The sequence below is a fragment of the Chinchilla lanigera genome, unplaced genomic scaffold, assembly GCF_000276665.1.
Source record: "Chinchilla lanigera isolate Chin_1 unplaced genomic scaffold, ChiLan1.0 scaffold00015, whole genome shotgun sequence".
Classification (NCBI taxonomy): Eukaryota; Metazoa; Chordata; class Mammalia; order Rodentia; family Chinchillidae; genus Chinchilla; species Chinchilla lanigera.
In genome coordinates, this window is record NW_004955416.1 from 840033 (window position 1) to 853057 (window position 13025).

The following is a 13025-nucleotide window of genomic DNA, read 5'->3' on the forward strand; positions in this document are numbered from 1 at the left end:
GAAACACCGCAACAGGTCCAGAGCCACGCCATGTTTGCAATCCTTCCACCTGGCCAGAGAGCAGGTAGAGTAACTTGGAGAAACAGTGCTATACTTTCAGGAGACTTTTGCAAAGATGACTGATGTCAAATGTCACATGTAGCATTTGGGAAAAAACCCCTCATGAACCTCAGCTGTGAGGCGTTCTGGACTGTAGCAGAGACAGCCTACCTGACGGTTGCCCCGGCTGCCACCACCATCCGGGATCCAAGGAGGCCAAAGAAGAAGGAAGACTAGAATGAGAGATTTCATTTTCTCTCTTCCGTCCACCTGCTTCTCAGGGTTAGACAGAGAAGCCCATTCGTCCCTGCTGGATATGGGTTTAGTCACCTTGCAAAGGGATGATGCAGATGAGAGAGATGCAAGTAGAGCGTACAGGAGAAAGCTACTCATCACTGGAAAAACAGCACGACATTTTCCCTGGGCAGCCTACCCTACAAGTGGGCACCCAGGGGTGCTTTCTGGGAGGGCTTCAGCCTGCAGGTGCTTCCCTACCTTTGTTGAGGGAAGGCAGTTTCAGGGGGATGCTGATGATCCCAACCAGGTCCTCCGTGGGGACTAGGGAGCGCAAGATGGACCGGATCCGGATGGCTTCCCCTTTTCCTGTCTGGATAAGCTGTAATGCAGGGTTGGAGAAAGGGATTACATAGATGAAGCTCCCACACCGCCACTCCACCCCATCTCCAGTCCTCTGGCAGCAAAATGGTTCTCTTTAAGGGCAGGAGATATATTCCTCTAGCCACCAGAGACATGTATGGCCACAGAGAAGGGCGCTTTCTCTTCATTTCCCAGGAGATCTGTTCCTGGGGGGGTAACTGATGAAGGGGGCTGTTTGACTCCTGTGGTGCGGTGAACGGCCGTCAGTTAACGCAGCAAGTCTCAGCAGCAGATAGGCTGCCTGCGGGTAGTTTTCTTTCGCACTGTGACTGCACCACTGGGAGTGCTTGTGGGTGTGGTGACAGAACTGTTGACAATGCAGCCACAGTGCCAGACTCCAGAGTTCTAGTAAATGTAGAAATAGCTTAGGATTTTCATTTCCACAAGAGTTTGATAAATGCTGGGTGACAGCAGGGGTGCAGAGAATGTGAGACGGAACCTGAGCCTCTCAGCGGAGCCACCCTGGGGTGGGTAATCTGGTCTGTACAGACCTTCATGTGCCAAGCAGCAGGAACCTGGTGCACACATCTCCCCACAGGTGGTCTCTGCAGTGCAGGTGGGGGCCCTCTGCTAGGAACTGAGCTGCCAGGGATCCAGGACAGGATCTACGCCATGTGGGCTGGCGATGCCCTGGACGATGGTGCTGGGTGGCCCCAGAGAAAGGGAACCCCGTGTGCCCACTCTCACTGCACCTCCGTTTTCTGTGAGTATACGGGAAACTGTCAGTGTGGATGGCACCTTCCTTTCTCTCCCACTACTGACAGAGCAAGGGCCACAGAGAGGTGTGAAAGTGTGCGAGTGTGTGAATGTGCACCAGCGTGTGTGTGTGTGTGTGTGTGTGTGTGTGTGTGTGTGAAGTGTGGGGGACAGAGTGCCAAGCAGGCGGGAACTCCTTCCCTGGTGGGCTCTGGTGGGTTAGCCATGCCATACTGCCTTCTGAGAATGAGCTGGGAAGCGCAGAGAGCTGATCAGAGCTACAGTAGGAACACATAGTGGTCCCTGACATTTCTCCTCCCAAGAAGGAGCTCACCCTGCTGTTTGCCTGGTTGTTTCTAGGAGGCACGGGAGTGGGAAACCAGGACGAGGTGGATGCGCGGTTTACTACCACAGGAAATAGTATCCCAAGAATTCCGTGCAGCCTCCTTTTCCAAGATTTAGATTTTCTTTTCACGTGAAGAGCAATTATCTCTCTCACTTACAATGTGAGGCTTTGTTTGAAACAAGGCCCACTCTCTAAGCCCTCAGCAGGGCTGAAAAAGAAAGGGAACGAATGCACTTTTTAGGCAAAACTGGAAGTCCAAGAAGGTATCTCATGGTGCAGAATTATTCCTGTGCATCTGTAAAAACTCTATCTCAGGAAACTAATTAGATATGAACCCCGGCGAGAGGCTGCTTTCTTGGATCTGAGCACCACAGTCATTAAGCAAAGAGGATTTTCCACGCTAGAGTATCCTCATGATGCTCTTGGAACCTATGAGGTCACTCATGATGGCCACGAGTGAGAATCAAATTGGTCACATTGTGACTAAACTGAGGGACCTAAAACATAATTTTGGGAAGTGATGGAAACAAAATGTGTAGAGCATATGGGCAATTAATTCCACAGAGAAACCATGCATTTAATGACCCCAGCAGGAGTCCTTTCTTAGAAAGCTGCACCACTGGGTATTAGAGATGGAAAACACTTTGAGGTTATGCAACCCAGAGACAGGCATGCGAGCCAACGCCAGGCACAGAGAAAGAAATTGTGTTCAAGACACTGACAGTACTTCTGGGCTCAGGTTTCCCACAGATGCCCTCTGGGAACTCTATCACTTACATGCATTTCAGGAGCACAGCGGCCCAGGAGATCTATAAGAGCTGAATAAAATGACATAATGGCATTGCCCATATACACAATCTCTTCTTCCTCTTCATGATCCTCTGTGCTGCAGGGAGATATTCAACACAGGAGAGGTGTGAGACCTGGCAGGCTGCCATGTTATCACAAAAGTGAGGCTCAGGATGGAAACACTGGCCCCGCACCATGAAACATCCCCTTGGAGCCTCTCCTTTCAGAAGGTGGTAAGGTAGTTTTCTTCATCAAAAAGGATCCAAACATTTGTCTGGCCATCCCTAGGACCCTTGAAATGTAAGGCATGAATCTGACATTTCTTACTTTATTTCCTCTCAGAATCTACATGGAAGCCACAACGGACACTGACTTGGGCGGGCTAAGCCTGTGCCCCGGCTGTGCTGCTGCTGGGCAATAACTGAGGGCTTCAGCTTTTTCTCATGCTGCATTAGGAAGTTGGAACAGCACATGCTTTGGGTTCTTTCCAGTCTACTGGGTCACCTACAACAGCTGATGAAGAGAAACAGCCAGTAGCCCGGAAAGCTACTTGTGCTGGGTAATACACACTGTAGATTCTGGGGCCTAATCTAGAGGCTGGGATAAAGGGAACTGATCACAAGGTGTGATAAGGGGGTATTCAGGTAACAAGACGATCAGATTGTCTACCAACTACACCCTTCACTTTTAAATACCCAGATTATCAAAGCCATGACTTTTCAGAATCCACAATTCTTTTTTTCCTCTATTAAGGAATCAAACCCCAACACTTTCCCAAGAACTTTCAGAAGAGGAAGTGGAGGATATGACTTGTTTTATTTATTTACTTTTTAGTACTAGGAATTGAACTCAGGTCCTTGTGCTTGCCAGGCACGCTCTTGTCCCGCTGGGCTATATCCCCGGCCCCTGACATGACTTGCTTTAAAAGCGAGGTACGGGATGAGACACCACAGATTAATATACTGCAGGAATAAGCTGGAGATGACAAGGGCTGTACCATTGGCCCTGGTCTTTTAGCCTCCACACAGCTTCCTACAGGAGCGGCCCTGGAGTGGCAATGCCACGGGAAGCTGCCACGGAGGACGAGAGGGTTTGATGCGCTGGTGCCTTGCTACCTGGGCTGAGTGGAGTAGGGAAATAAAGAAGGTAGACACACTGTCACTTGGCTCACTTGAAGAGTCAAGACAGCAATGTGCTTGACAAAGTGATTTCAAATGTCTTAACAACCATGAAAACTATCTATGCTCTTTCTACTAGGGGAAGTTACTGATATCTCCTTAGTCAGCCACATGCCTACACTATAGGGGAACCCACCCAGCACATCCAGCCTAGAAGGCAAGTGCTTTCACTTACACTGCTCTCTTATATCCCTGAGAGGGGAGGTCCAGCGCTGGGTTCTCCGAGATCTTGATGGCCCCTTGCATGGCTGCCAACAGGCCATTTCCTCCTTCGCCCCGCAGGGCCGGGCCGAAGCACTCCGGGCGTCTGATGAGCAGCTTGACCACAACACTAGCGTTTTCTTCCACACTCTCACCTGAGAGGAGAGAGCAGCATTGTTTCCTTCTCACCAGAAAGGATGACCCCAAAAGTTACTCCAGTTGATGGGTGGGGAGAACAGTTAGCTGTGCTTAAGGTTATGAGGAAATACCAACGAAAGAAGGTGAGCTCTGGTGAAGTAAGTCAGCATCTGTTTAATATAAGGTTAAATATTACAGAACAGAATTTTACTCTTCCACCCAGGCTTTTGGCAAATAATACACTACCGAGTCTGCTATGGAAGACTGACTCACACACAAGTGACTCACAGAATGCAGGAACTTTATATCTTTATTAATGCCACGAGGAGATACTATTTTGCCTTCTCCCTTGAAAAGACATAGGGTGATAAATTAGGCTGATATACTTGGCTTACTTCTCGGAAGTGCCATGTTAGCTTGGGACTCTATTACTGTCACTGGCTCTAATGAACACCCTAGAACTGTGATGGTGAACCTTTTAGAGACAGAGTGCCCAAACTGCAACCCTGAATTCACTTTCTTATGACAAAGTGCGACAATGCAGTTAAACATGAATATTGAGGATTTAGTTTAGGAAAAACAACTCACACACGTGGCTCGTGTGCTGCAAGAGAGGGCTCTGTTGCTTCACACCTGTTGCATGGTGCCATATGTCCACCTCCACCGCCTGACAACAACCAGGTTTGTGCATGTGGACTTCACAGCATTTCTGACATCTTTCATCTAGATGAGGAACCTCATGGGTAAAGTTCTCTTGGTTATTCCTACAGTAGTTCTGAGGGAACACAGCATTTGGGGACCTGCATCCTATATCCTCCTAGGACGAATGAGACACCTGAGGAAGGCTCCCATTTCCTGATGTTGTGGTTAAGCAGTGGAAGTGAAACACTTAGGGAAGCTATTGCTTCTCAGATCCAGTCCGCATATTCCAAAGCAGTTCCACAGCATGCTCAGATAATCATAAAGTATGTCTTGTGTCTTGGGTAAAATTCTAATTTGTGTCCGAGAATTTAATCCCTGAGTCAAGACTCACAGGGAAGACATTTTGATATTGTATATTAAATGAAGCCTGAAGAAATAAGGTATTCCTTGAAGGACTGAATTTGCATTTTGATAAGCTGTTCTATTATTTAACCTGTGTAAAAACATACCTCAAATCTTAGTTGGCTAGACCAATAAGTATTTATTATCTCACAGTTTCTGTAGATCAGGAATTTGGGAGACTAGACTCGGTGGTCTTGGCTTGGGATCTCCCTTTGGCCAGTCTCAGGGTTGGCCAGGGCTGCAGTCTGCTGAAGGCTTGTCTGGGACTGCAGCGTCAGGTTCATGGGTGCTAGGAGGAGGCCTCAGCCACTTGCTGAAGGTTGGGTGCAGGCGTTGGTTTCTTATGAGACTGACGGCCCCTTGAATTTCCTCCCATATGGCAGCTGGCTTTCCACAAAGTGAGGATTCAAGAAGAGAGTGAGGCAGAGACCCCGATACCCTCAGTAACCTTGGAATCCATCATTATTCTTGCACATGCCATCCATCAGAAGTGATTCACTAAGTCTAGCTTGCACTTAGAGGGAGAATTATTAGGCTCCATGTTTTTGGAGGGAGGAGTATCAAATAACTTGCACATGCATTTTAAAAAGTATCCTAGATGTTTAAGTTCTGGTTAATAAAAATGTTCAAGAATCAATTTAGAAATGTTGTGATTAGAATATTTACGATATTCTAAATATTCATGATATTCTAAATATGATATAATGTTGTGATTAGAATGGGAACCCCCTCCAAACCTGGCTTCTTGCCCAGCTTTTCAGAAATCACTGTGTGAGTAGACAAATGTTTCATCTCACTGGGTCTCATTTGTTCTGCTGAGATAGTCATGACTCTTCTCTGTTCAGAGTGAATCTGTTATTCTAATCCATATAATGAGATTACTTTCACCGTGTCCAGTTGAATGCAGGGGCTGAGCTTGCTGTCTTAATGCTTAAAATTAACCTGGGCTCATCTTTCATGCAAACTCATACTTGAATATACCTGATGTTTCTTGCAGACCCGAAGAGCTGACTTCAGACCACAGCTGTTGTCCTGTCTTAGAGCGTGGCTTGCTGACAGCCTCTTTTACTACCCAACCTCTGCACTACTGTTTAAATTCAAGACCATAGACACGCACCACTACATGTTTTGGAGTTGTATAATCTGATCCAGAAACGTTTTTATTAAACTGAATTTCAATAACTCATCAGTCCTAGCACTCAGACATGGGGTAGGAGGATCATTGTGAGTTTGAGGCCAGCCTGGGCTACACAGTGAGCTCAAGGCCAGCCTGAGGTATACAGTGAGATTCTGTCTCAAAAACAATAGTAGCTCATCAGTGTCCATTTACTGTTTTATTGCTCAATCCTTCAAGAAGAGTCTGAAATTTTCAGAAAAAATTTTGTCTTCAAGTGTCATCCAATGCACAGTATCAACAAGAATTATTTTGTATTAAATCAGAATCAATATGAGAGGATCTCTCAGAATATGTTGAAAGGGTAAAATTATCACAGTAGTGATATGGTGGAAAGAATAAACATATTTTTGAAGGACAGAAGCCAAGGAAAGTTGAGTGACATGGTGCAGTCCGTAAGAGCGCTTAGATAATGTGGGAAGCTAAAGGTGATGCCCATGTTGTGTTGTTCATTAAACTTACCAGGTAAGTTTACTCACAGGAAGGATACTTCAGTAAAGATAATCAACACATTTAAAGGCAGATACTCTCAGCTAGATGTAATTCAGAGTTCACTACTTTCAAAAGTTTCTGGCCTTCCATACTTATCATGTAGCTTCTACACCTGCCCCCTCACTTGTCATTTTTCATTATAAGAATAATGAAGCTAACATTTGAAGGTTAACAGTCAAAGATGGAGGAAAAAGCCAACCCTGTTCATTAAGCTTATGTAAATACTGTACTCTGACTCTTTCAGTTACCCGGTGGCCATGTGTATGAGCTAATCACTTTCCCCTGCCGTGATGAATTCACCTAGACTCTTCCCATAGTGACCAGGACAATGGAGTTTGATGGCATATGGTCTCATAAGGTGCAATAGACATTGAAAAATCAGATAAGTTTACTATTGAAGTTTATTTGCCCAATTAGCCTTACTTTATCTGAGTCTCATGTCTTCAGTGCTAAGGTGATGGCTCCCACAAGAGGCACTGGAAGCCACCTCTCACCGATCTGCATTTGGATATCTAAGGGGGATGAAGAACATATCATGCAACAGGAAGAAACTGAAGTTTAACATTGATGCTAATTAGAGTGGGGACCAAGAAAAAATTTCAAAAGCTTCACAAGGTAGGAAGAACAGCATGATTAGAAGAGGGAGAATATTCTCCTCCTAATGATCTGTAGCTCAGCAAGCTTGATTGCCACCAAATTGGCTCTGGTTAAACTGAATATTGACCCTGAGGGCATCTTTCAAGGGACAGTGAGATTAGAGGTAAACTAGTTTTGCCCAAGGGCTTACAGTTATGTTTTTGCTTGAGTTCTAAAATGAATAACGAGCTTAAGAACAGTGTAAATGTTCACAGAACCTTTTTTCAAAGGTTCACAAGACTGTGTTCATATTACTACTGTCTTACCAGCATTCCCAAGCATTTGGAGGGAAATGGTAATGATTTTTCCCATTTTACACGGCTCAAACAATCACACCTACTACAGGGACAATTAATAGAAATACAATGACTTTATCTTCAGCCCATCACTTTTTTAACTCTCTGTGCTTCAATGACAGTTTGTTTTAAAGTTCCTTTGATTGGAATGTTCCCTTTCTTCCCATTCTTTTAGCATAAGCCCTTGAACCTCGGTAATTCTACTTCACCATCAGGAACAGCTGAAACATGGGAGCCCCAGAAACCTGGCATCTTCCAGCCCCAGTACCCTGGATTCTTCCTTTGCATCTGCTTTTCTCTCTAGGCTGTACATTCCATAAGAATGGAGCCTTATGTCTGAATTATCTAATGCGAAGTATTCAAGGGTCTTTCTAACATCTGACTTGTAATAGGCATTTAAAGATATTTGTGGAATAGATGAACAGAATTCACTGAGACTCAAGGTAGGGTCTTGAAATGATGGAGGAAAGACTGAAGGTGATGATCTATCAGTGTATTACTATGGTAACTGTCAGTCCTGTCAGCCAATTCCTCAGATTTTAAATAGTCCTATAGAAAAGAAGAGATCCCCATTGAAGTGTTAGTGTAGGGAGAGAATACTAGAGTTAATTTAGAGCAGTGGTGGTGAACCATTTAGCGCTTTCAGTGATAACAAACAATCTGCTGTGGAATGTGTGCCTCAGGCTTGCCACCACTGAATTAGAGCATCATAATGCAGAGGTGATGGCCAGGACACAAAGTCTGTTTTTTGGTAAATGTCATCTTGTGATATGCAGGAGTCTTGTATGCACCAAGTCATTACAAGTAGTGAGGACATGGTATCTTCTTAGGGCCTTCAAAGCAGCCTGGGAAGGAAGGAAGTGGGGAGGCATCCTACACTACTGTGATAGTGCATGGATGAACCAGGGATTGTTTGGCCATTTGTTAATTACTTTTACCATTCATCGAGCCCACTATACTCTAGTTCCTGATCTCACAACACTGGGCAATAGTAGACAAGGTGGTGAAGTTTGGACCTCACAGTGAGATAGGCAGAATACAAGTATTTCAGACCTGCAGCAGTGCTTCCCAACTATCTTGAAGATACATGTGAAATTATTGCTTATCTTCCAATGCCAGTGAGATTTTGATGTTATCTATTACGAAGCAGAGGCACCCTAACACTGTATATGAGTGAGAAGAGGAAGAGGGAGTTTGGTTCTTGAGCAAGTGCAGCAGTGGCCCCAGTGGAAGATAATGACAGCCTGGAGTAGGATGTGGCCAGTGCAGATGGGGAGAAGCCGATGGATTTCAGAAATCTTATAAGCACTGAACCAACAGAATTTGCTGATGGATCGGATATGGGGATAAGTGGAAATATTGAATGAAAGAAGCCATGTAAGATTTGTTTGAATAGCTGAAAAGTTGGCAGTCCTATATAAGGAGATGGTGAATCTTTGGGGATATTGGAAGGATAATTAGAGATTTATTCATGAGATGTAGAAAATTTGAGATGGCTTTTAGACCTCAGGTGAGAATATCAAGCAGGAAATGCAATATACAAGTCCAGGGCTCAGGGAAGATGACAAAGCAGAGACTGTATACTTAGGCATCATGAGCTTAGATGTAGACTGCAAAGCCCAGGGACTGAAGGAAATCACTCAGGGTGGAATGACATAGTAGCCTAAGCATTCTGAAGACTAGGATTTCATTAGAGAATCATGCCAGAATTTTGCCTGTGTGTGTACATGGATTTTTAAAAATAAAAATTGAAATAAAATTTGAATAAGATGGAAACCTACAATTAGAATGGAGGAGTCTCTGATACAATAGAACCCAACTGTTATTATTATTAAGCTCTTTTAAAACCTTTTAGTGTTGGTTAATTTATTTTGAGAGTTTGCTCAAGTGATATGTAAATTTGAGACCAAAGCAATTATGTCATACATTTTAGTTCTAATCAGCCAAAGCCTTTAGTACCCATCACACAGAAGAATACTTAGTATATCCTTTCTGACTAAACCCATGAATACATGAAGTATGACTGAAAATACAATGAATATTTAATTTTAAAAAATGTATTACAACAAAAGACACATTGCCATTAATACCTCTCAAAACAGTTCCCCTTACTTCAAACACATTCATCCTATTGCTCTTGTGACTTTCTGAAACAGGCATGGAAGTCCTCTTTCATGAATGTTTTTAGTTGCACTGTTGTGGCTGCCTCCATGACCTGAATTGACTCAAAATGTTTACCTTTCAGGTCATTTTGGCTTTGGGGAAGGGTCAGAAGTCGAACGCTGTCAGATCTAGTGAAAAAAGCAGATGAAGACACAGTGCAATGTTTTTCTATGGGCCCATCTTTCCATTGGATGGCACTAGATTGTATCATTCACCATAGTTTCAATCATACTTTGTAAAGACAGGAAAGAGGACTCCCCGAATGACTTCAGAAAATGGTAAGAATGATAGGATATGTGTGTTTAAAGCAATAGGATGAATGTGTTTGAAGTAAGGGGAACTGTTTTGAGAGGTATTAATGGCAATGTGTCTTTTATTATAATACACTTTTAAAATTGAAACATTCATTATATCCATAAGTAAGAGCTTCTTGACTTCATTATTGCCAGAGTTATGCACAACCCAAGGCTTCCCAGCAGGCCAATAAAAATAAAGTGGAGGAGTGTTGCTCCAGGCTTGGCTGAACCCTGGACATCTTTGGGAAGCCTGGTGAGTCTGGGCTTTGCCTTCCTGATCAGCATGCAAGGCAGGCAAAGCCTCGGGCACCCTCTGGGGCCTCGAAGGCTACCTGCCACACCCATAGTGTGTAGGCCCTGGCTGAGCTGAACCCCAGACATCTTCAGGAAGTCCGATGAGTCACAGCTTTGCATCCTTGACCAGCAGGCAAGGCAGGTGAAACCTCGGGCACCCTCTGGGGCCTAAGAGACTGTCCACCACATCCATAGTGTGTCTTCTGGGGCTGGGCTGAACATCAGACACCTTTAGGACCCCAGTGAGCTACTCTGGTGCCTTCCCCACTAGGGTGTGAGGCATGTGGATCCCTGGACAACTTCTGGGGCCTTGGTGGTCACTGCCAGAACAACTCACACCCTCCTGGTAGCTCAGCTAAAACCTGAACATAGTCAGTGGCCTCGGGGAGCTCACCCTCACCCCACCCCTTCTAGTGAGGAAAGCAGGCTTTGCCCTGGGCAATATCTGAAGCCTCGGTGAACTCGACCTACATTTCCCCCCACTCTTGTGGAAAATGGGCCTAACCCCAGACAGTCTCAGGAATGCCAGTAAGCCTCTCCTGCCCTTCCCACACACTCCTGGGAGCCAACTGAATGTAAGAAAGGTTGGGAGCATCTGGGACCCCACCTTGCCACCACCCACCAGCACAGGAGCTACACTGAGCACTGGGGATCTTCAGATTCTTGCCCTGCCACTCACACACAATCTGAACAGTGAGATTGCACTGTAGGGAGTCTCTGGTTCTTCAAAAATAACAAAATGAAGGAGCAAAATGCAATCCCAGACCTCCACACCACCCAAAACATGTCCGGGAGGCATCAACACAGAAGACCCTGGAAGTCATACACCTGAAATTTCTGAAATGACAGCAACTGAAGTAAAGAAATAACTCCATCAGGCCATAGAAGACATTAGATCAGAAATAATGTCTCAGGTGAGAAAAGAAATGACAACAATAATAAAAGAAATGTTCAGCATATCCAAAGATGACATAGACAAGAAAATAGAAGAGCATAGACAACTCAATGAAACCTTCATGGAACAATATAGAAAAGAACTAGAAGGTATGAAAGGTATGAAACAGATGCAAACAGATATCCAGGAACTTAAAAATTCCACTTAAAGATTGCAAAAATGCCTGAATGAAGCTGAAGATAGACGTTCAGACCTTGAAGATAGCATTGCCACTAATGAATGTGAAAGGAGGGATCTAAACAACAAGCAACCAGGAAATAACAATTCAACAACTGCAAGATGAAGCAAAGAGAAACAATGTCAGATTAATAGGTATTAATGAAACAGCAGGTGTCAACACAAATGACATAAAAAGACTATTTGCAGAAATAATTGCAGGAAATTTCCCACGCATGGTAAAAGAATTGGCCATCCAGATAAGTAAAGCATATAGAACTTCAGTTAATCATAACCAAAATAAATCTATACCCAGACATATAGTGATCAAGATCCCAGAAACTCAACAAAAGCTCAGAATATTAAAAGCTGTTAGAGAAAAGAAACAGATCACCTATAAAGGAAAGCCTATCAGAATCACGGCAGACTTCTCAACACAAGCCATCAAGGCAAGAAGAGCTTGGAGAGAAGTACTTCAGGTACTGAAAGAAAACAACTTCCAACCCAGATTGATGAGCCCTGCAAAGCTATATTTCAAATTTAATGGAGAAATAAAATATTTTCATCATAAAGAACAACTGAAGAAATTCATGAGTGCCAAACCAATCCTACAAAGAGTACTAAAAGATATACTAGAAAGAGATAAAACAGACTGCAACTTCAAGAACAACAACAGAAAGGAACCAACAAGAAGAGTAAGCAATTAAACACAGGGAAAAAGGAGGGTCCAACAACAGGAAAATAACATGACAAAGGTAAACCAGTACATTCAGTTATAACCATCAATGTAAATGGTCTCAATGCACTAACCAAAAGAAGCAGACTTACAGAGTGGATTAGGAAACAAAACCTAACTAAATGCTGTATACAAGAAATTTAACTCAAAAGGAAATTCAAAGACTGAAAATTAAAGGATGGGAAACAACACTTCATGCGACAGGAAACCAGAAAAAAGTGGTGTAGCTATACTGTTTGCAGATAACCTGAACTTCAAACCAAGAACAACCAAAAGAGATAAAGAAGGTCACTACATACTTGTGAAGGGGAAGCTTCAAGAGGAAAAGATAACAATCATAAACATCTATGTTCCAAATATAGGAGCACCCACCTATATAAGACAAATTCTAACAGACATGAAAAATGAAATAAGTAGCAACACAATCATAACAGGGGACTTTAACATACCATTGTCACAAAGAGATAGATAAACTAGACAAAAAATTGGGAAAGAAATAACAGAACTTAACCAAATGTGTGAACATATGGACTAAGTAGACCTTTATGGAGTGTTCCGCCCAACAGCATCAGAATACACATTCTTCTCAGCTGCACATGGGATGTTCTCTAAAATAAACCATATACTAGTACATAGAACATGTTTAAGTAAATGCAAAGGAATTGAAATTATCCCATGTATACTATCAGACCACACTGCAGTGAAATTGGAAGAAAACACAAAAACTCCATAAACAGTT

General features: G+C 43.6%; 1 protein-coding gene across 1 annotated transcript in view; it reads right to left on the bottom strand.

Annotated features, from left to right (window-relative positions):
- Positions 1-13025, bottom strand: part of Ryr3 (ryanodine receptor 3) — a 547606-nt gene that overhangs the window by 127527 nt on the left and 407054 nt on the right. Inside the window, exons 44-46 of the mRNA XM_005381167.2 lie at positions 3881-4061; positions 2516-2624; positions 535-655 (exon numbers count right to left, since the gene is read on the bottom strand). Coding sequence (XP_005381224.1) covers positions 535-655; positions 2516-2624; positions 3881-4061 — 411 coding nt within the window. The remainder of the gene's footprint in view (positions 1-534; positions 656-2515; positions 2625-3880; positions 4062-13025) is intronic.